This window comes from Pleurodeles waltl, chromosome 4_2 (genome assembly GCF_031143425.1).
Source record: "Pleurodeles waltl isolate 20211129_DDA chromosome 4_2, aPleWal1.hap1.20221129, whole genome shotgun sequence".
Classification (NCBI taxonomy): domain Eukaryota; kingdom Metazoa; phylum Chordata; class Amphibia; order Caudata; family Salamandridae; genus Pleurodeles; species Pleurodeles waltl.
Genome location: NC_090443.1, coordinates 862869818 through 862893656, shown reverse-complemented (window position 1 = coordinate 862893656; position 23839 = coordinate 862869818). Strand labels below are relative to the sequence as shown.

At 47.7% G+C, this 23839-nt stretch overlaps 1 protein-coding gene across 2 annotated transcripts in view; it reads right to left on the bottom strand.

Moving 5' to 3' along the window:
- The window catches only part of USP24 (ubiquitin specific peptidase 24), a 1409949-nt gene that overhangs the window by 66421 nt on the left and 1319689 nt on the right, over positions 1–23839 (bottom strand). For both annotated transcript variants that reach the window (XM_069232604.1, XM_069232603.1), the window contains exons 64-65: positions 22774–22849; positions 5440–5526 (exon numbers count right to left, since the gene is read on the bottom strand). In XM_069232604.1, coding sequence (XP_069088705.1) covers positions 5440–5526; positions 22774–22849 — 163 coding nt within the window. The remainder of the gene's footprint in view (positions 1–5439; positions 5527–22773; positions 22850–23839) is intronic.

Here is a 23839-nt window from a genome sequence, read left to right as displayed (position 1 = left end):
AATAACTTATTGCCATTTTTACAAAGACTGTATGTAATATTGCTTTTATTCAAAGTTCCTAAAGTGTCTAAGTGAAGTACCTTACATTTAAAGTGCTTACTGTAAATCTTGAACCTGTGGTTCTTAAAATAAACTAAGAAAATATATATTTTTCTATATAAAAACCTAATGGCCTGGAGTAAGTCTTTGAGAGTGTGTGTTCCTCATGTATTTGCCTGTGTGTGTACAACAAATGCTTAACACTACCCTCTGATAAGCCTACTGCTCGACCACACTACCACAAAATAGAGAATTAGAATTATCTACTTTTGCCACTATCTTACCTCTAAGGGGAACCCTTGGACTCTGTGCACACTATTTCTTACTTTGAAATAGTGTATACAGAGCCAACTTTCTACAGGGAGTGACCAACCCCCAGTCACAGCGAGGAGCACAGAGCTCTGCCAGGTGGCCACTTGATTCTGCCATCCTGGAAATAAGATGTGCAGAGGTCCCTGGGAGCACCTGACTAGTTAGGCCAGGTAGATGACGTCCTTGGCCCCCTCTGACAGCTGGGTCACGAAAGAGTGACCAACCCTGTTTTAGGATTACTTAAGGGCTCCCCTGAATGTGGGTCCTCTTTCGTTGAGCAAGACTCTTCAAGGAAACTTCTGCAAGACATCTTCTGTTCCGGACCTCTGGAACTGCTGCTGGTCTGCTTTTGGAACTGAAACAAAACAGTATAAAGTTCGGAGGGCTGCCACTGCAACATTGTTTCTCGTGCTCCTGCAAGACTTCTGCAGCATCCGTGGCTGTGCATTCTCCAGGGTCACAAGAACTCTGCCTGCATCCAAGAAGCAAGAAGGAATCTCCCTTGGAGGGAAAGAGTCACTTCCCTGCATATGCAGGCTCCTCAAGACGGCAACCAGCTGGTGGATCCTAATGTACTAGAGACAAAGTAAAGGCTCTGCTTACAGGCAGAGGTTCTGTGATCCTCTGCAGGACTAACTTGTCTTCTGACCCACTTGGGAGATGGTGGACCCCTGCTGCAGCTACTGGAACGAAACCCTTATGTAGCATGACTGTTAGTCTTGCCAAGGCTATTTGGCTCGTCCTTCAAGAGGTCTTCGAGCTCCTAGAAGACCCAGCCTCCAGCACTCTGCAACTCCAGATTCAGCATCTACTCTGCAGCTCCTGAGATGTGGGACTCCTGTTTGTTATGCTGCTGAGACCTCCCTGCGACTCCCTGTGCCTGCTGCCAGTGGGTCTCTCTTGTGGAGGCTCCTCCAACTCCACCTGGCTTCTCTTCCTGCTGAAGGCCTGCCCTGACTCTCCTCCAAAGGTCGAGTCACTAGGGCCTTGCTGTTCCTGCAAAATCTGCAATCTTCCTTGCAACAACTATTTGCGTTTGCCAAGGCTTGTTGGTGGACCTGCCTCCCACTGACCCTCCTGCAATCCGACGACTGACGTGAAACTGCTTGTGGGCGACTTCAAGGTTTTCCTGCATCCCCCTGGACTCTACAGCTGGACTCCTTCCTTCATTGTCCTGCAGGAACATCACCGCCAAGAGGGTGAGAATTGCCTACCTGCACCGCCTGGAAATGTCAGATTGGTCTGGACACTGTCCCCTTCTTTTTCAGGTTCTTCACGTTCGGGATCCACCTTTTGGTTATACCGGCCTCGTGCGCAGGTCACAACAGCAGCTGGACAACTGAGGCATCTATTGACTTCAACAAGGGGGGTTTCCAAAGCGACTTCAATCCTATGCACCTCGGCTACCTGGTGTAGGTACTCCGGTCTTCTGGGTATCCACAGATGGGGGCACACTCCAACCTTCTTTGTGCCAACTGGTTTCCTTGGGGTCCACTGAGAAGGGTCCTGAATAGGTACAAATCCAACCGCGACAGCCCTGTACTAGCCTATAGGACACCTGGCTTAATATCCATGCACCCAGACACCCGTGGGATTTCTACTACTCACCTCTGGTAATTTCCTACTCCCCCAGCCCTTAGGATCCTAATACACTTACCTTTGTTGGGCACCTCCATTTTTATACCACTTTCTTGGTATATGGTTTGCTCCCCCCCTCCACCATAGGGCCCCATGTATTTGTGTGTTTTCCCAGCTTGTTGTTAAGTGTATATTTTCGTGTGTTGTTATCTCCAGGTGGAGATATACCAATGTTAGTATAGCTTTAGTGTTGTAATAAAGAAACCTTTATTTTTGCAATACCTGGTGTGGTTCTTTCTTACTCAGTCCAGGCAACCCTTAGTGATAGTGAACAGGTGTCCAGATAGCAAAAGCTCTCCAAGGGTAGCTGAGGCGAGCAGCTGAAGCGCATCCAGGAGAAATGTAAAGCACTTGCAATACATCAGTAGTCAGACAGTAACTCACTCACAATAAAGAACCATACAAGTGTTGCTAAAATAAAGGATTACAATACTACCGGCTAGCATTGGTATGGCTCCAGTTGGACATATATACACACAAAATATACACAAAACAACCAACAGACATAGCATAAAAAGATACAGCGCCTTTTGGGAGGGCCAAACCATATACTAAAAAAGTGGATTGTGAAAGAGTGAACCCGGCCTAGGTAAGTGTGGTAGTTAGCTAAGGACTGGGGGTAGATAGAAACACCAGAGGTTAGTACGGTAAGTGTCCCCAACAACTAGGTGCAAGGTAGTAACCCATCCAGTCATCCAATAGGCTAACACAGAGAGTTGTGGTTGGAGTTTGTGGGATTCAGTGGACCCCAAGGAAACCAGCAGACAAGAGGAAGGTTTGAGAGTGCCCCCACCCCAGGGTACCCAAACGACCAGGGACCTGGATGGAGAGGGGAAAAGGGACTCTCTCTGAAGTCAGTGGATGCCTCGGATTGTCCAGCAGCTGTCAGGACACATGGACCAGGCCTGTGGAACCATATGGATGTGGAGGGCCAGCAAAGGAAGGGGACAGAGCCCAGCACCCTTGGATGTGCCCAGGTGGTGCAGGAGGCAATGCCCACCCTCCGGAAGGTGAAGTTCCTGCAAGTCAGTGGAAGAAGAAGCCCAGCGACAGGTTCCAGGAGAAGCCAAAGATCCCAGTAGTCACATACAAGCTGTCCCTCAATGGTCCCCAGATTGCAGGAGGGTCACTGACCAGCCAGATCACCAACAAGCACTGGCAAACGCAACCAGGAGCTGAAGAATTATTTGCAAAGTTTTGGGGACCAGCAAGGTTTCGGGAGACTCTACCCTTGAGGAGGAGCCTGGGCTGGCCCTCTGCATGCAGGAAGGCCATCAGAAGTCGATGGAGCCTCCATGAGTGACCCACAGGTGATGGACACAGGAAGTCAGAAGGAGGCCTAACCGGCACAACAAAACTGAAGTCCCATGTCGCAGGAGTTACAAGACAGGGGCTGATTCTCAAGCTGCAGAGTGCTGGAGGCCAAGGTTCCTTGGTGCCTGAAGATCTCCTGAAGGAAGAGTTAACAAGCCTTGGCAAGTGCGACAGTCGCAGTGCACAGGGGTTCCAGTCCAGTGGCAGAAGCAAGGGCCCACAGTCTCCCAAATTGGTTAGAAGACAAGCAGGACCCATAGGAGGCCACAGACTCAAAACCCGTGAAGCAGAGTCTTCAGATGTCTGTGGGACAGCAGACCCCCACCAGCCGGTTGACGGTGTCTTGAGGTGTCTGTGGATGCAGGGGAGTAACTCCTTCACTGAATTCCTTCCTTCGATCTTCCAGGTGCAAACAGAGTCCTTGTGACCCTGGAGGTTGCGCAGCCTTAGATTTTGCAGAATTCTTGCAGATCCAGAGAAACAATGGGAGCTTTCCGACCAGAAGCAGATGTGTTTCATTTCAAAAGCAGACCAGCAGCGAGTGGTTCCAGAGGCCAGGAGCAAATGATGTCTTGCAGAGAGTTCCTTGCACGGTCTTGCGTGATGAGTCTGAGGACACAGCCACGGGGGAGCCCTCAAGAAATCATAAAAAGTGGTTGGTCACTCTCTGAAGTGACTTACCTATCAGCTGAAGTCAGGGAAGGCATCTACATGGCCTAACCAGTCAGATGCTTCCAGGGGCCCCTTGCCTATCTTGTTTTCCAAGATGGCAGAATCAGGAGGCCACCTTGCAGAGCTCTGTGCACCTCCGACTGAGAAGCAGGCAGACAGAACAGTGTTTCGGGTCAGCTGCAGCGTGGGCTGGCAGCTAGACCCTATACGGCTTCTCAGGCAGAACTGGGGGATCCTCTAAGGAACCCCCAGAGTACATGGTATAATGCAACTAACACTGGAATTGGTGTAGTTGTATGATTCCAACATGTTTGATAGCAAACATGCCTAGGTTCGGAAAAGCCATTATGTAGATGGACCACTTGTGTTGACCAGTGTCCAGTACATACCATAGGATGGCTTCCCTGCACTTAGAGAGAGTCCAAGAATGGTCCTGGGATCTGGAGACATGCACCCTGCGTTTGGGCTGAAGGACCTAGCAGAGAGGTGACTTCTAATCTCTAAGTGTATTGTCCAGGTTCGGTGGTGAAAGGGTGCATGCACCTTTTCACAGAGCCTGCAATGGCAGGCCTGCCGACGCAATATGCTTGGGCTCCCATGGTTGGCATAATATATGCCGCAACCAATGGGAGATCCCTGGTGAAGCAATGACCTGAGTACCTAAGTACCATATACTAGGAACTTACATGGGTGTACCAGTATGCCAATTGCATGTGTAAAAGGTTTACCAGAAACCAAATTTAGAGGAGAAAGCACAATCACTGGGGTCCTGATTAGCAGGATTCCAGTGAACTACAGTCGAAACACACTGATAGCAGGCAAAAAGTGGAGGTAACTATGGTACTTTCCTACTCTGCAGGCTGGAGGGGAAAGAAAAGAATTGACTTGAGCACCAGGTCCCATATATGACCACACTGCCAACGACGGATGCAGAGTCGACCAACACCACCCAACAGCACACAAGGGTACTATCTGAGGAAAAATCTCCGGATCCAGTCCGACACCTGGGGGAAATTTTAAGGTGAGGAATCTGCAACTAGAAGTCTCTACCAGATTAGGACAAACAGTAGGGCAGGGAGGTCAATTAACTCAACTGAGAGTCTATGGTGCAGTCAAGTGGAGACCCAGTTATGTGTACATTCTTCATTCTATTCTCATGCCCCGGGAAAATGTAAAAAAAAACATATGCTGCAGAAAGAAAGCATACTACATTAAGCAAAAACAGTTTACTTCTTTAGATGTTACTGCTATTATTCTAGTTTTTTTATCATTAATTTGGAAGCTCTGAAATTGCTCGATAATACACATTGCTCTTGTTCTGAAAGAGCAGTTCGATTTAACAAGTTGTCAGTAAAGAGCTCACAGTTTTTAAAAAAACCCACACATCTTTGTTTTCCTCTTGAACAACAAATATTTCCCAAATAAATTATTATGCAATGTAGATAATCAAGATATAAAAGTTACCTGTGCAGATATTGTGCGCTGGAAAGTTTTTGCAGTTGAGGTTTCATTAGACACATTACTCTGTGGAGCCCAGTAGTGTTCAGACATCTTTTAAAAAGTAAAATGACAAAGTAAAATATTTGAATAATGTACATTTTATTATAGTGCCAAAATACAATAAAAATAGCACTTTGAAGAACAAGTTACTTACCTTCGCTAAAACCTTTTGGTAAAGACTGTGATTAACTTGTTTATCTGATAGAGATGTCTAGCTGCAGGTTCCTTACCTTTTTGTAAATACCCAAGCCATCCCATCCTGGCAGTGGGCTGAGGACAAATATTCTACACTAAGAAGTCCTGCATGACTGAACAGGCAAAACTGCAGACCTGACTGTCCAGGCAGTAGTGCTTGGCAAATGTGTGCAGGGACATCCATGTTGCTGCCGGGCAGATGTCCAGGATTGGAACACCATGTGCCAACGGCGTGGTCGCAGCTTTACCCCTGGTGGAATGGGCCCTCAGGAGGCTCCTTTTTGGCCAGTGAATAGCAGATTTTTATACAGAGAGACAACCAGCGCGAAATGGTTCGTTTCTGTACTCCTGACCTTTCTTTGCTCCTACATATCCCACAAAGAGTTTGTCGGCCAACCAGAACTCTTGTGCAGTTAAGATAAAACAACAATGCTCTTTTTGGGTCCAGGCGGTGGAGCCACTCCTCTTCCTTTGAGGGATGTGGGGGAACAAATAAGGTGGGCAGGGTGACAGTCTGTCTCAAATGAAACTGGGTCACCATCTTTGGGAGGATAGGCACACAGGTGTGAAGTACTACTTTATCAGGAAACACTGTGACATATGGAGGCTTGGATGAGAGCAGCTCACTCACCCTCCAGGCACATGTTATGACAATGAGAAAGGCTGTTTTGATGGTGAGCAGCCTGAGGAGACAGTTATGAAGTGGTTAAAACAGAGAACACATCAGAAATGTAAGAACCAAGTTCAGGTCTCAATGAGCCATTTAGAAACTTATTTACAACAGGGACTTAAACATAGAGGGTTGGTCAGAAAGCCACAGAAAAGTGGATAAAGTAGACAGATAGCCCTTAAGAGCTCCCAGTGCACAGCCATGCTGGGCAAGGGACAGAATGAAAAGAAGAACATCAGAGAGAGAAACAAGCTCTACAGACTTCTCTGTACATTATTTTACAAATCTTTGCCAACGGCGTATACCATTATTGTGGAGGAATGCCTGGCTGCTAAAATAACATAACAGACTTCGGGTGGAAAGACGAAGGCTGACAACTGTTGCACCTCAATTGCCATGCACGAAGCCACAGAGTTGACAAGTTCGGGTTGAGGAACCTCCCCTGCTGCTGTGACATAAGATCCTCCAGAGGGGCCCTCCTGATCAGAGGATCAATGCTCATTTTCAGAAGCCTGGGATACCAGACTCTCCTTGACCAATCTGGAGCCACAAGAACCACTTGGGCCTGGTCGTTCTTGATCTTCTGGAGAACTCTAGGTAGGAGTGCTATGGGTCGAAAGGCTTAGAAAAGGCCTGAGCTCCACTCATGACGACAAGCACTGCCGAGCAAATGCCGTCTTGGAAACTGCAACCCGCAATACTGCTGACATTGCACATTCTCTGCAGAGGCAAACAGATGTAACCAAGGCTCTCCCCACTGCTACAAATGTCCTTGCACCACCTCTGAATAGTGACACTACTCATGATAGAGTAGACATCGACGGCTGAGTTTGTCCGCCTTGGTGGTCATAGAACCTACCAGGTGTTGAACCACCAGGGATATGCCCCGCTATTCCACCATGTCCATAGACACAGGGACTCTTGACAAAGGGTCCGCAAACCCATCCCGCCCTGCTTGTTGCAGTATCACATGGCCGTGGAGGTATCCGTGATTACCTGCACTAACTTCCCCTTGACAGAGGGAAGAAATGTTTTCACTGCCAGCTGGAACACCCAGACCTCCAGCAAACTGATGTTGAGTCTGGATTCCACTAGAGCCCAGAGTCCTCTGATCTCCACATCTCCAGGACGGCCGCCCCACCCCAGAAGTGTCATACTGGTCACTACAGTGCGGTCTGGTTGGGGAAGAGAGTGGAGTGGGGAAGAGTGATGAATCTGCCTTTGACCGAATCATTGTTCGTAATCCACCACTGCAGATCTTTTGCAGCTCCCTCCGAGATATGGACTATGTCTGAGAGATTCCCCTGATGCTGCGCCCCCTGGAACTTCAGGTCCCACTACACAGGCCGCATATGCATTCTGGCATGATTCACCGGCAGGATACAGGACACTACGAGGCACAGCAGCCTCAGAGTCAGTCTCACTGAAACCCAGGATAAAGGCTAAAACATCAGTATCATAACCTGAATATCCTGGACTTGCCGCGCAGGAGGATAAGCCTGAAACTGCATTGTGTCTGGAACAGCTATGATGAAAGAGAGCATTTAAGAGGGAGTCAGGTGTGACTTTGGCACATTTCTAGGGACCCCCAGAGAATGCAGGAGGTCTGCCATACACAGTTGTTGTGGTAGGGGAAGATTGAAAACCCTATCCTATGCAGATGAGCTGCAACCAACACCTTGGTAAACAACCAAGGGGCACTGGTAAGACCAAATGGGGGCATGGTGAATTGAAAGTGCTCTTGGCCTACCCTTGAACAGCAGGTAACACCTGTGGGCAGGCAAGATGGAGATGTGGAAATATGCATCCTGTAAGATCACCGCTACCACCCAGTCTTCTAGGTCTAGGTCAGACAAGACCTGCGCTAATGAGAGCATCTTGAATTTTTCCTTCTTGAGGAAGAGATTGACGGACTGTAGGTCTAGAATAGGGCGAAGACCCTTGTTCTTTTTGGGTATCAGAAAGTAGCGGGAATAACAACCACTGCCTACCTCGATATCTGGACCCCTTCTATGGCTCCCTTTGCCAAGGGAGCCATTACTTCCTCTCAGAGTAGAGAGGAATGATCCTCTGCCAGCCGTTCAAATGTTGGCAGTATAGGGGGAGGAAAGGGTTGAAAAGGCATGTCATAGCCCTTTCAAATTGTCTGCAGAAAACAAGATTCCGATCCAATGGCCTGCCATTGGAGGAGATGATGTTCAACTCTCCCTCCAGCTGGGCAAACATAGTTCTGCAGACTCAAATAAGGAGAGCTTGGAGGGTACAGCTGCTGGGGGCTGTGTGGCGGACAAATTTTGGCTTCTAGACCCTCTAGGTCTGAAGACACCGTACCCACTTCTTTGCATAGCTTGGGAAGTTTCCGAACGACAGAGGCTTGCATAGTGTTGGCGCGGTGGTACGCCCTTCCGTGGTCACAAAAGGGGCAAAAGGAAGTTGGTGGATGAGGGCTGCCGAGAGGCCTCGTACTAGACCCTCTAACTGGTGTTCTAATGGGTCCATGACCCCTCGCAAACCTCTTCCCTGCCTGGCTGTTGAAAATAATGCTAAGGCTAAAGGCAGCTTTAGGCGCAGTCGTGTGATGCTGTTCTGGCTCTGAATCACCTGGATTCAGAATGGAGTTGGCGCCGCAGATGACATCGGGAGCATCAGTCATGACAGGTGCTGGAGAAGGTCACATGGGTACGATTGGTGCTGGTCCGGATCCGTGAGCCCCCATCGGAGCCACCACCACGGACCCTGATCGGGCCTCCTCTGATCCCATGAGGCCCGAAGGTACTCCAGAGGAGTTGGCCCGCTCGAATGTGCGGTCCTCATAAAAGTCTCACCTGAGCAGGAATCGATCTGGCTCCCGGAAATGGGGGTTTGGGCTGAGTCGGACCTGGCATTGATTCGGCAGAATTGTGCCTGGAATATTGATGTTCTGAACTCATCGCGTTGGCCGACAGACGAGGTGAAGTCGAAGCCCGTTTAGACTTTTTCTTGTTTTTGTGCCTCTTTCCTGAGTGCGTCGAGGGCCTCAAGTGGGAAGAAGAGGATTTGGGGCTCTTGGAACGGTCCTGCGACTTTCTCCTCGACCGGGAAAGTGACCTTCTAAGGAGTCGCGCCGAATGGCATTGACTGCAAGGTTGCAAGCAACTTCAGGGAATGCTCCCTCAAAGCCTTGGATGCCATGGCCCAGCAGTCATGGTCTTCGAGTCATGGTGGCACTCGAGACACCATAGGCAGACAAGATGAGGGTCGGTAACTGACATGGAGCGGTGACAGGCAACAGACAGCTTGAATCCCACCTTCCTACATGACATCTCGACGCACTTTATAAAAAATTATCGTCAAAACATTGAAAAAAAGCCTGTGAAAAAACGACAGCAGGGTAACTATCCCTGGATCTGCGCTAACTGGTGCGGAAAGAAAAGAACTGAAGTCCACGTGCCTGGGTGCCACCTATATAGGTGACCATGACATCACATCCGGGGCCACCGATGCTGCAACGCCACGCAGAACAGAGCCACTAGATGGTGTGCACAGGTGTATTGCTCAAGCAAATGTTTCCGGATCCAGTATGACGCCAGGGAAATTCAGAGGTAAGGAATCTGGAGCTAGAAGTCTCTGTCAGATGATAATATTGAACCATGTTCAATATTACATATTGCTTAAAAGCCTGACCAACATATGATACAGAAGACTGTTTATAATTGTATTTTGACTCAATATTTAAAGGCACACATGAGCAGCGCACCTGGATTGCTTTAATGCCCCAGTATTTGTTTTAATTTGTCATCGTAGAACAGTCTTAACATGTATTTAGGCTGTGGGCAAGCCTTTCAGTGCATAACATACACACACTGCCTAATCATTCATTCATATCGCATTACAGAACGGCAAAGTAAACTGCCCTTTCTCTCTCTTTACCTATCACAAGAAAGATAAATAAGTTAAATGATCAACTTAAATGTTTTTTTCTGTATCAGTATTTTCCAGTGAAAGCAGCACCCGGAGGTCTTTTTCTTGATGTTTGACCCCAAACACCTTGCTTATGTTACTTAATTACAATGCTGGTATCACAGAGTAAACAAGCAAGTGATTTTCTATACATTTTAAAAACTGCAGCAGTCCCAGCACCTCACTGACATTGCAGCAAAGACTGGAAGCTCTGGTCCTGCCATGCACTGGCAGTCATGCATCAAATCCTCGGACCTGAAGCCAAAGGCCTGTTTAAAAGTCATCGATCTCTCCCTCAATTAAATAACTTGTTCAGTCCCTCGATGGAGAAGGCTCTCCATCAGTACAAAACTGGTAAGGTCAAAGTCTATTTACTGAGTGACACCAAAGAGCCTAGTCAACACACTTCACTAGATTTAGTTCAACAGAGATTTGCTCTTTCTCTCTGTTTTAATGTGGCTCTTCATCCCCTTATTCAGTCTTGTAAGGGCTAAGTATATTATAGCTATCCAGCATCAGAAGCTCACAGTTTTAATCTGAGTGATGGCCAGTCAGAAGTGAGACTTCTTCACAGGTTCAAACTGAGAATTATACACCCACTGAGCTTCGTAACGTTTTTTAAAGCTTCAAAAACCAGTAAAGAATTAAGGCATAGAGACAGATCTGAACAAGGATCCCATCAAAGAACAAAAAAGTCACAAAATAAATAATCCCTAAATTAAAATTAAGGTCAAATTAAAACGAAGTCACAACTGCCTGCCCCTGATTGAATGGGTCACATTCAAAGCAGTCATCAGAAGGCGATGAATAGCAGAGGTGGTAGGTGTATAGCATATGCTGGTGGGAGAAGTGGAAATCCGTAAGAAAGAATTACGGGACCTGGAACTGGCGAGGCCTGAGAACCAGGGCCTGAAGCAGCAGGTGTTGGATGGAAGGGAACAGGTAGCGATTCATACTAAGAAACTTTAATTATCGAGAATACATGATCTGAGCTCATGCAGGGCGCAACAAAGCAGGGACCCTCCTGGCCTGGCTGACTAACCCAACATCCAAAGGATCCTTAATCTTAGAAGTGGACCATGAACTCGGCGAGATCTTTTATGTTACGTGAATTTATTTAGCGCATAGCTGCCCGAAGGCCTCTCAGCGCTCGAAATTGAAACAGTAGCATCAAAGACTAAAAATAAATTGGAAGTTAGACCTTGAAAAGCCACGTCTTCAAAGCCTTACTTTTATACTCTAGGACGGCATCAATGGTAGATTTAAGGAATATTATACTACACTGTTACACCCCCAACTGACAGATGCTTTTGTAGAACCAGTGGTCCTCCCATCGATTACACTAGGGGAGGCTGATGCTCTATGAGAAGACATTTTACTTCAGCAGGTGCGTGTGGCTATTGAAGCCATGGCGAGAGGCAGGTCTCCTGGGATCAATGGCCTCCTGCGGGATTCTATGCAGCTGACGCCGAAGAATTAACACCTAAATTAGCTGAGCTGTATGCTCCCATTTGCCCTCCTCTACAAGGGAAGTGCTGGTAATCCCTTTGTTAAAATCAGGCATCCCCGCGCAGAATGTCAGGGCATACCAACTTCTGTTCATGCTCAACATAGACTATAAAATACTTAACAGGATCTTGGCCACCTGATTCCTACTTCTGATGCCCAATCTGATCTACATCGATCAAGTTGGGGTAATTCCAGTGTGTAACTGCACAAAATATCTGTAGGCTCCTCTCGATCCTAGAAGAGGTAATATCAGATAAACATAAGGCAGTCATTGTGGCAACTGACACAGAAAACGGCTTCAATAGGATTTTCTCTACCAAGTACTAGCGAAAAAAGGGTAAGGACTTGGGTTTGCCTACTGGACTTCACTCTTGTACTCTGCGCCTACCACGGAGTCCACACAGGCAAATGTATTGCCAAAATCTTAACTCGTAGGCCTGGGGATCAACAGGGCTGACCAGTTTTCCTGTTGCTGCTCGCCATTGCAGTCAAACCACTGGCTAGTGGGGCACACTCTGGCGCATCGTATCAGGGCTTGGAGACAGCTTATCACTGACTGTGCTGCCCCATATGCAGACGCAGAGTGATGCTGGCCAGATTACAGCAAAAGAGGGGACTAGCGGAACCGGACTTCAAGGCCTATTACCGGGCAGCGCAGCTCCAGGGGTTACCCAGTGGAGTCATTCACAAACGGGGCCCAGAGAGGACAACGTCGGGACAGTACAGAGCCTCCATATACTATACAAGGTACTTCTAAACCCCAGGCGACCAACGCAGGAGGGTGCCATGGATCTGCAGGTTGTTTGGCATTGGTGACGGCGTTCCCTCCAGCGCACTGGCAGGCCATTCTCACGTGACCTTTCACTGAGGGACCTAGAGCAGGTGACTCAAGGAGTGGCACTGAGGGGCCTTACAGAGTAGACTGCATACGGGTGACCCAGGTTGGTGACCTCTACAGGAATGGGGAACTCTGAGCTTTTGATGACCTCTCTGCCAAATTTGAAATACCGAGAGGTCAGTTCTTACTATGTCGGGCAGGGGTTGCGACTCTGCACGACCTCTGGAGACCTGGTGCAGCTGAAGCCACTCATCACAAATGCTGTCAGTTTCTATGCACCCCAACGGGACGTACCAGGGCAGTGACTATACCAGGCCTTGTGACTCAATATTACTACACCCTTGGGGGATGTGCGCAAAAACTGGGAAGTCGATACTGGTCATCCACTCACTGAAGCGGAGTGGGCTAAGATACTTACACACACCCACACGGTCCCTAGGAATGCCAGAATTAAATTAAAAGGGCATAACTCATGCCTGGTAGGAATATCCGGCTATTCTGAGTGGCTGAAGCGGCATGCCCTAGGTGTGGCGAGCAGGGTGCTGAATTATTGCACATGCTCTGGTCCTGCCCCCGGCGGCCAATTATTTGAGGGAGTCTCTGGACTGTATCAATGAGGTTACTCAAAGAATGATCCCACACGCCCCCTTGCTTGCTTACTGGTGGGATTCCCCAGACCCACTCACCATAAAACTACCACCAGATTTCTGGACTTGGTCCTGGTTCTAGCGAAGGGGGAGATCACCATTGATTGGAGAGGCCACGAGTCAATTGTCAAGGCCCAAGCATGGGACCAATTAGTGGATTGCCTCGAACCCAATTCCCCCGATTGTTCCCTGCAGGAGAGTGCCTCTTTTGACGTGGTCACCCCCCACTTCTTTTCCTGGTTTCTGATGTGGCTTTGACTGTTAGTGTACTGGGTCCCTGCTAACCAGGTCCCCAGTGCCAGATTTATTTTCCCAAAACTGCACAGTTGTTTTGCATGATTGGTAAACTCTTTAGTTACCACTTAAAGTCCCTAGTAAATGGTACCCCAGGGTAACTAGGGCCTGGGCTGCAAAGGAATGTCTCTGACAGCTGAAGCACCAAGTGTGCCACCCCCAAAGACCCCTCACCAAACTCACACAAGTGCTGCCATTGCAGGCTGCATGTTTTGGTGCAGGCTAAACTGAAATCACGATCTGTCACACACACCAGTGTGCCTCGTCCCCTCTCACTGCATGTGCCAGGTGTAAGTCACCCCTAAAGCAAGGTGCAGCCAGGCACATGTGAGGGCATATATGCATGAGCAGATATGCCCCTACCATATCTCTGTCGACTCAGACATAGTAGGTGCATAGCGAAGACATTTTAAATGCATGTGCTGGACACTGATTGTAGGAAAATGGCTCCCTGTTGCAGTTACCCCCCCACTTTTTGCTTGATATTGATGCTGACTTGATTAAGAAGTGTGCTGGGACCCTGCTAACTAGGCCCCAGCACCAGTGTTCTTTCACAAACAATGTACCATTGTTTCCACAATTGGCACACCCCTGGCACACGGGTAAGTCCCTTGTAAAAGGTACCAGTGGTACCAAGGGCCCTGTGACCAGGGAAGGGCCCTAGGGGCTGTAGCATGTGCTGTGTCACCCTAAGGGACCCCTCACCTAACACATGCACACTGCCATTGCAGATTCTGTGTGTTGGTGGGGAGAAAAAGGCAAAGTCGACATGGCATCCCCCTCAGGATGCCATGCACACAAAATACTGCCTGTGGCATAGGTAAGTCACCCCTCTAGCAGGCCTTAAAGCCCTAAGGCAGGGTGCACTATACCACAGGTGAGGGCATAGCTGCATGAGCAATATGCCCCTACAGTGTCATAGGGCATTCTTAGACATTGTAAGTACAGCGTGGCCATATTAAGTATATGGTATGGGAGTTTGTCAAAACGAACTCCACAGTTCCATAATGGCTACACTGAACACTGGTAAGTTTGGTATCAAACTTCTCAGAATAATAAACCCACACTGATACCAGTGCTGGATTTATTAAAACAAATGCACACAGAGGGCATCGTGGAGATGCCCCCTGTATTTTACCCAATCCTTCAGTGCAGGACTGACTGGTTTGTGCCAGCCTGCCAATGAGACGAGTTTCTGACCCCATGGGGTGAGAGCCTTTGTGCTCTCTAGGGACAGAAACAAAGCCGGCACTTGGTGGAGGTGCTTCACACCTCCACACTGCAGGATCTATAACACCTAGCAGTGAGCCTCAAAGGCTCAGGCTCCTTTTACAACGCCCCAGGGCACTCCAGCTAGTGGAGATGCCCCCCCCCCCCCCCGGACATAGCCCCCACTTTTAGCGGCAAGTCTGGAGGAGATAATGAGAAAAACAAGGAGTCGCCCACCAGTCAGGACAGCCCTTAAGGTGTCCAGAGCTGAGGTGACCCCTGCCATCTTGTTTTGGAGGATTCCCCCCAATAGGATTAGGGATGTGCCCCACTCCCCCACAGGGAGGAGGCACAAAGAGGGTGTAGTTACCCTCAAAGACAGTAGCCATTGGCTACTGCCCCCCAGATCTAAACACACCCCTAAATTGTGTATTTAGGGGCGTCCCTGAACCCAGGAAATCAGATTCCTGCAACCTGAATAAAGAAGAAGAACTGCTGACCTGAAAGCCCCGCAGAGATGACGGAGACAAAAACTGACTTGGCCCCAGCCCTACCGGCCCTGTCTCCAGACTCAAAGAACCTGCACGGCGACGCATCCAGCGGGACCACCGACCACTGAGGACTCAGAGGACTGACCTGCACCTAAAAGGACCAAGGACCTCCCGAGGACAGCGGCTCTGTCCAGAAATAGCAGCAAAGAAAACAACTTTAAAGAGACTCTAACTACCCGCCAGAAGCGTGAGTCTTCACACACTGCACCCGACGACGCCGGCTGGGGTTCAGGACAACCAACACTGCAGAGAGGACTCCCAGGCTACTCCAACGACATGGGCAGCCAGAGTCTACCTCCCTGCACCCTCACAGCGACGCCTGCCTAGAGGATCACGAGGCTCCCCCTGACCGCCTGGTAACAAAGGAACACGACGCCTGGACCAAGCACTGCACCCGCAGCCCCCAGGACCGAGGAACCACCTACCAGTGCAGGAGTGACCAGCAGGCGCCCTCATCCTAGCCCAGTAGGTGGCTGGCCCGAGAAGCCCCGCTGTGCCCTGCCTTCATCGCCAGAGTGACCCCCCTGGGTCCCTCCAATATTTTCTACGGCAAACCAGACACCTACTTTGCACACTGCACCAGGCCACCCCTGTGCCACTGAGGGTGTGTTTTGTGTGCCTTTGTGTGTCCCCCCCAGTTCTCTACAAAAGCCCCTGGTCTGCTCCCTGAGGTCGCAAGTACTTACCTGCTAGCAGACTGAAAACCAGAGCACCCCTGTTCTCCATAGGCGTCTAAGTTGTTTGGGCCCTCCTTTAACCTCTGCACCTGCCCGGCCCTGTGTTGCTGGTGCTGTGGTTTTGGGGTTGCCTTGAACCCACAACGGTGGGCTGCCTATGCCCAGGAGGCTGAACTTGTAAGTGCTTTACTTACCTGAAAGAAAAAAAAAAACAATACTTACCTCCCCAAGGAACTGTTGATTTTTGCACTATGTCCACTTTTAAAATAGCTATTTGCCATCTTTGCCATTTCTGTCAAAACTGTGTATACTACTGTTTGAAATCAAAGTTCTATACTTACCAGTGTGAAGTACCTTACAATTTATTTACTTACCTAAAATTTGAATCTTGTGGTTTTAAAATAAATTAAGGAAATAATATTTTTCTATATAAAACCTATTGGCCTGGAGTTAAGTCTTTGAGTGTGTGTTCTCATTTATTGCCTGTGTGTGTACAACGAATGCTTAACACTACTCTCTGATAAGCCTACTGCTCGACCACACTACCACAAAATAGACCATTAGTATTATCTAATTTTGCCACTATCAACCTCTAAGAGGAACCCTTGGACTCTGTGCACACTATCTCTCACTTTGAGATAGTATTTACAGAGCCAACTTCCTACACTGATCATTACAAGTTCCTGAGCTACAGGATGGCTTCTCTGAATCCTGGAATGTTTGGTATAAACCCTCACTGACTCCAGTGATGGAGTTATTACAAAATGCACACACAGAGCACCTTAGAGGTGCCGCCTGAAAACCTCCCCAGCTACTGGTGTGCTCACTGACTGGTCTAAACCAGCGCAGTCACCCTAGACTGACTTCCGGCCCGAGGTGAGAGCCAGTGCTCTCGGAGGGCCAGAACAAACTCATGCTCTGGGCGGATGTGATAACACCTCGTCCAGATCAGGATGGGCATTCCAGGGAAGGGAGCTTTAAAGGCCTTTTCACTACTGAAATGCAACCCAGGTCTCCTAAGATGGCAGAGATGACTGACTCCCTGTCCTGACCACACTTCTGGCGGCAGCACAGGCTGGAAAATTAGTTAGTTAGGAGGAGTGCCCACTTATTGCCAATTCCACCCCTAAGGTGGACAAGCTGAAGTGGACACTACTTTTCAAATTCCTCCATATTGCTTGGATGGAATTAAGCCACTAGGGTTAGGGTTATGCCCACTTCTCAGAGGAAGTGGTCGTATGTAGATGTAGTCACCGTAAAGGCGGTCAGCCCACTGGGTACCGCCTGGCACTCCCTGTAACATCCCAAATTTAGTATTTAGGTGACACCCATGAACCTTAGAACTCAGATCCTAACTACCTATGTAGAAGAAGAACAAAGAAGAGTTGACCGTGCAAAAGAAGAGGAAGAAGAAGCAGCTGAACCCCTACCAGCCCTTCTATCCTTCCTGCTAATCTCATCGGACTCTGCACCATAAGACATGTTGTAGGAAAAGGCCATTGTTGGCATGGTTACCCCTTAACCTTTTGCCTTTTGTTGATGCCAGATTTGATTGAAAGTATGCTGGGATCCTGCTAACCAGGCCACAGCACCAGTGTTCTTTCCCTAAAAGTGTACCTTTGTCTTCACAATTGGCACAGCCCTGGCACACAGATAAGTCACTTGTAAAAGGTACCCCTGGTACCAAGGCTCCTGTGGTCATGGAAGGTCTCTAAGGGCTGCAGCATGTATTATGCCACCCTGGGAACCCCTCACTCAGCACATGCACACTGCCTCACAGCTTGTGTGTGCTGGCGGGGAGAAAAATACTAAGTCGACATGGCACTCCCCTCAGAGTGCCATGCCCACAACGCACTGCCTGTAGCATAGGTAAGTCACCCCTCTATCAGGCCTTACAGCCCTAAGGGAGGGTGCACTATACCACAGGTGAGGGCATAGCTGCATGGGCACTATGCCCCTACAATGTCTAAGTCAATTCTTAGACATTGCAAGTGCAGGGTAGCCATAAAGAGTATATGGTCTGGGAGTTTTGTCAAACACGAACTCCACATTTGGTATCAAACCTTTCAGAACAATAAATCCACACTGATGCCATTGTGGGATTTATTGAGAAATGCACACACAGGGCATCTTAGAGATGCCCCCTGCATGCCAGCCCAACTGCTAGTGCTAGGCTTACCGGTCTCTGCCAGCCTGCCACTTCCAGACTAGTTTCTGACCAAATGGGGATGCACTCTGTGACCAGGAACAAAGCCTGTCCTGGGTGGAGGTGCTTCACACCTTCCCCCTGCAGGAACTGTAAAACCTGGCAGTGAGCCTCAAAGGCTCAAGCCTGGTGTTACAACACCCCAGGGCACTGCAGCTAGTGGAGATGACTTTTGGCGGCAAGTCAGGAGGAGTTCATGAGAAAAACAAGGAGGAGTCACAATCCAGCCAGGACAGCCTCTAAAGTATCCAGAGCTGAGGTGACCCCTTCATTAGAAAATCCTCCATCTTGGCATGGAGGATTTAGCCCAATAGGATAAGGGATGTGCCCCCCTCCCCAAAGCTAGGAGGCACAAGGAGGGTGTAGCCACTCCAGCCCTAAACACACCCCTAAATTTAGTATTTAGGAGGGACCCTGAACCCAGGAAATCAGATTCCCGACAACCTAACAAGAAGAAGGACTGCTGACCTGAAAACCCCACAGAGAAGGAGAGAACAACTGCTGTGGCCCCAGCCCTACCGGCCTGTGTCCAGATTCAAAGAACCTGCAACAGCGACGCATCCTGCGGGCCCAGCGACCTCTGCAGACTCAGAGGACTGCCCTGCAATTCCAAAGGACCACGAAACTCCTGTGGACAGCGGCTCTATCCAAAGCAACAAGAAGAAACCTGCAGAGAGAATCCAGAGGACCCCGACCGCCCGGTAACAAAGAACCCAAAACCTGGAAGAAGCACTGCACCTGCAGGCCCCAGGCCCGTGAGGAACTAACTACCGGTGTAGTAGTGACCAGCAGGCGGCCCTCACCTTTGCCCAGTCGGTGGCTAGCCTGAGAAGCCCCCCTGTCCCCTGCATGCATCATAGGAGTGAACCCCAGGTCCCTCCATTGATTTCAATACAAAACCAGACGCCTTGTTTGCACACTGCACCCAGCTGCCCCTGTGCCGCTGAGGGTGTATTTTGTGTGCCTATTTGGGAACCCACCCAGTGCTCTACAAAACTCCCCTGGTCTGCTCCTGGAGGACGCAGGTACTTACCTGCTAGCAGACTGGAACTGGAACACCCCTAGTCTCCATAGGTAGGCACCTATGTTATTTGGGCCCCTCTTTGACCTCTGCACCTGACCAGCCCTGTGTTGCTGGTGCTGGGTGTTTTGGGTTAACTTGAACCCCAAACGGTGGGCTGCCTATGCCCCGGAGACTGAACTTTTAAGTGATTCACTTACCTCAAAAACTAACCTGTATTTACCTTCCCCAGGAACTGTTGATTTTGCACTGTATCCACTTTTAAAATAACTTATTGCCATTTTATGCCAAACTGTGTACATTACTGTTTTAATTCAAAGTCCTATCTTTACCTATGCCTAGTACCTTACATTTAATGTACTTACCTGCAATTTGACTTTTGTGGTTCTAAAATAAATTAAGAAAATAATATTTTTCTATATAAAGACTATTGGCCTGGAGTTAAGTCATTGAGTGTGTATTCTCATTTATTGCCTGTATGTGTACAACAAATGCTTAACACTACCCTCTGATAAGCCTAACTGCTCTACCACGCTACCACAAATAGAGCATAAGTGTTATCTATTATTGCCACTATCAACCTCTAAGGGGAACCCCTGGACTCTCTGCATACTATATCTCATTTTGATATAGTTTATACAGAGCCAGCTTCCTACACATGTGCTACAGCTCCAGCTTCAAGAAACCCAGAAGCCTGACTGCCTTCTATTAAAAAAAAAAAAAAAAACCAACAAAAAAGTAGCAAAAAAAAAAACGTAGTCTCCTATGGGCAGCAGACCTGCGCTCAGTAACAAAGTATCCAAGGAGGACTCTGCAGCCTGGAAACCTGAAATTACCTCTGAACCCAATGACCTCAACCTGGTGAGAAGCCCACCAACGGTGCCAGCAGGCCTCCCCAGCTGCCCTGAGCCCGAGTCCCCCCCGAATGTCACCTCTCCTGGACTCATCCAACTCGCCTGAAGCCTCTGCTCGCAGGCCCCCTCTCCCACAGACTTGTGGAGAGAGAAAATCTGACATCAGTGGCAACCACTGTATTCGTGACCCCTGACCCCAAGCTGAGGTGGATCATCAGTGCCAACAACGTCCCCCAGCTCCTGCGAACTCGAGTCCACCCTGGGTCCACCCCTGCTGGACTCTCCCACAACACTTGCAGCTTCAACTCACAGGACACCCTGACGGCGAGTGATCCTTGAAGAGAAAAACTAAAACCAAGACACCTTGGTACCCGTCGCCCCTGGGCACTGAACAGGCGGACCAAAGGTGCACCTACATCCCTGAGTGCCCCAAGTCTACTATCTACCTTTCTGTTGTCCCCGACTGGCTTTCCAGCCAGAGCCTGCAGACTGTTTGTCACAGGGTCAATCTCCCATAGGAAACTATTGGGCACCCCACGCCTTACTGCATCCTCTGCACCCAGCTGCCCCGGTGCCACCTGTTGATGTGGTTCCGATCAGTGCCCGGTACTTCCCTTAACTCCCCTGAGATTGGCTTGTTACAACGTTGTTAACCCTGTGTTTGCTAAATACTGTTTTTCCTCCAGAGGATAATATTGAGAGAACTTTGAAAATTGCACTGTTTCTATTTTTGAAACTGCAAAGTATTTATGCTTGAAAGTCTACCTATCTGATTATGTGATTCTTGGGTTTGAAACATATAAAAATAATTGTTTTTAAATTGGTCTCAGATTTATTCTTTGAGGGTGTGTCTCATGTATTGCCTCTGTGAGTAAAACAAATGCTTAGCACTACCCTATGATAAGCCTAACTGCTAATCCACACTACCTCAAATAGAGCACTAGTCCTATCTACTTTTCTCTCTGCAATACCAATTGGGGTTCCACTGGACTTTCTGCACAGTGTACTTCATTTCCGTGCACTATATAGAGAGCCAGCTTCCTACATTCCCCATCACCAGACGATGAACGTGAGGAAAGCCAGCAGAAGTGTTTATCTTACGCACTCATTGTAGGGTGAGTCTAGTGCTGAATAAGTGAATATGTTATTAGATCTCCGGGTGCAACTGGAATCATATGATATGCGAGATCAGGGGGCAGGGGCGTGGGCGGAACGGAAGGTGTAAAGGGGTGTCACCGCCTGAACCGGGATGAACTGCTACTGTTACTGTTGTGTGAGCATCAATTTGTTTGCTATGACAAAGACTGATATCCCGATTCGCCTCTTTATTCTTTAATTGTGTAGAAATGTGCTTATTGTGTTACTGGGCCCGGACGGTTGATGTTTGCACTGTCAGACACTGCAATAAAGTTTTGTTAAAAAAAAAAAAAAAAAGAAAACTAAGTGCACATATAGTAAATGGAAGTAAGAGAGGGTTGAAAGCCCCTTGAGATCATTGAATCAAGTCATATAATAGCACACTGTTCTTCACAGAACACTTGTAGGCTCTAGATAAGAAGGCCTCAATTTATGGTAAACTCATTAAAAAACAGATGGATCAGAAGAATAAATTTAAACCCATTCAAGCTAGAAATGTGTCTGTGTACCGACAGTACCACATTCGATCCTGAGGCCTTTTGACTGATCCAACTACCATCTTGCATTCCCTACTTGTAAAAGTGGCAAAAACATCTAATCTGGGATATGCTGTTTCTCCTCCTTCAGAATGGTGAAAAATATTCCTTCACCCAAATCCTTTCAAGAGTTTTTTCACTTTCTGTTCTTTCTCCTTATCATTCACACAGGCTTGACTTTAGTACAACCTAATTTGAGTTAAGCCAATCATACATACCTACATCTAGCGAAATGTTCAACAGAGAAGTGAAATTAGTACAGGATTCAGCAGTCAAGGTACTTACTCACTACAACACAATCTCATTTGTCATTTTTTTTTAATTGATTGTAGTAGATTTAAGGGTTTCATGCACTGCATATATATCCTTTTACTGGACAGGCACAGGTTTCCTTAATAGGCTCTCACTTCATCGCTTTGGTTATTTCCCTCATTAACATGACTCCAAACAGATTGAACCTCATGCTCCAACAGAAACAAGAGAAGTGAGAAGCCACCACCTAACAGTCCAGATACCAAATCTCTGAAATCACATTTTGCTACGATACCCTCATGACAGAATCATGCAGACTCTTCTAAAGAGATCAAGACCCATTTGTATCCTGGACATTATCATCTACCAAAAAAAAACATGTTTTCCAAATCATGGAAAAAGCACAGCAGGTCAAGCCCTCAAAAAAAAAAACAAAAAAAAATCAACATTTTCACATTTCGTTGGTTAGTAAAGCACAGTGTGCCAGCTGCCAAGCTCAGGTAAAAAATATTTCAAATAATGTAGTAATGCAAAACCTTTTTAAACCTAACAGGATATTCTTAGAAGTAGTTACAAATAATCAACTGTAAAAAATAAGATCATCATTTGTGGCTACTAGAGTTTTGTATGAAAATGTCTCTATGGTAGATCAATAAAATATGAAGAAATGAAACATGTCTATGACTTATGAGGATTTCTGAAGATGGTCCTACATAACCACTATCTTTGATCAAACTGATTGCTATGATTTTGTGAAAATTACCTTCTTCTGTAGCCACTGTACAGCCCAACTCCAGTGGTGTGAATTGTCCTTGAAATATTCCTTGGCAGCGGGGCACCTACAAAGTAAGAAATAAATTCAATACAATAAAACAACTTCCAGAAACCTACAATATGTCATTATTTTAGGGTCTCCGGGACGTTGTGTACTTGCAGATATCCATTACTATGAATTTACCCTTTCCTTAGTTAAAAATAATTCCAAAGTACATCAAGGCAGGTGGCAACAATGGGTATTAACTGTTAATGCAAAGGAAATCCATAAATATATTTCTGTATCTGATGTGGTTTAAGTTGCCAAGTCCAAATGAAATCTGCCTGTTTGCAGCTTCTCCACTTGGCATCACAACATCATGGTTCAGTAGTCAAAACACACACGTGATTTGTACCATATGAAAGCCAGGTGGAGACTTGATAAGTGGGAGGAGGAGTGTTCGTGGACATGGATGAACAGGCAAAAGTAAAGTGGACATATGTATGAGGGAAAAATTGACAAATCAAGAAGCATGGAGCAGAAGTTCGATAGGGAAGTGGGCCACGGAGTGTCTGAGAAGAACCAGTTACTTACCTTTGGTACAGATCTTTTTAATGGAAACCCTACCTAACCACATGTTCCTTACTTTTATAATATCTCCAGATTCCCAGACTGGAAACAGAAGATTTTTCAGTCTAGCCCCTGTGCACCAATAGGTGGCATTGTGCGGCTCTGCTTCAACTCCGCTCTGCCCCAGAAGTGATGGCTGGAGATGCATATAGGTGCTACCCAAGCATGGTGATGTCCGTGTCTTTCTGGACACCACCAATGCCCTCAGGCGCATCCAAAATCAATTGTTCACGCCAATGTGCAGATCTCTAATTTAGGACATTTTTAGATGGGAAAGAATACATTTTAGAGAATGGGGAAGTAGGATGCTGAAGAGGCATCTGCGGTTAGATAGAGTATCCAACCAGAAATAGCATTACCCAAGGTAAGTAACTTGTTTTTCGGCTGGATTCTTCTAAATGCAGATTCCTCGTGATGTGGATGGATATCAAAGAAGTGGAATGGC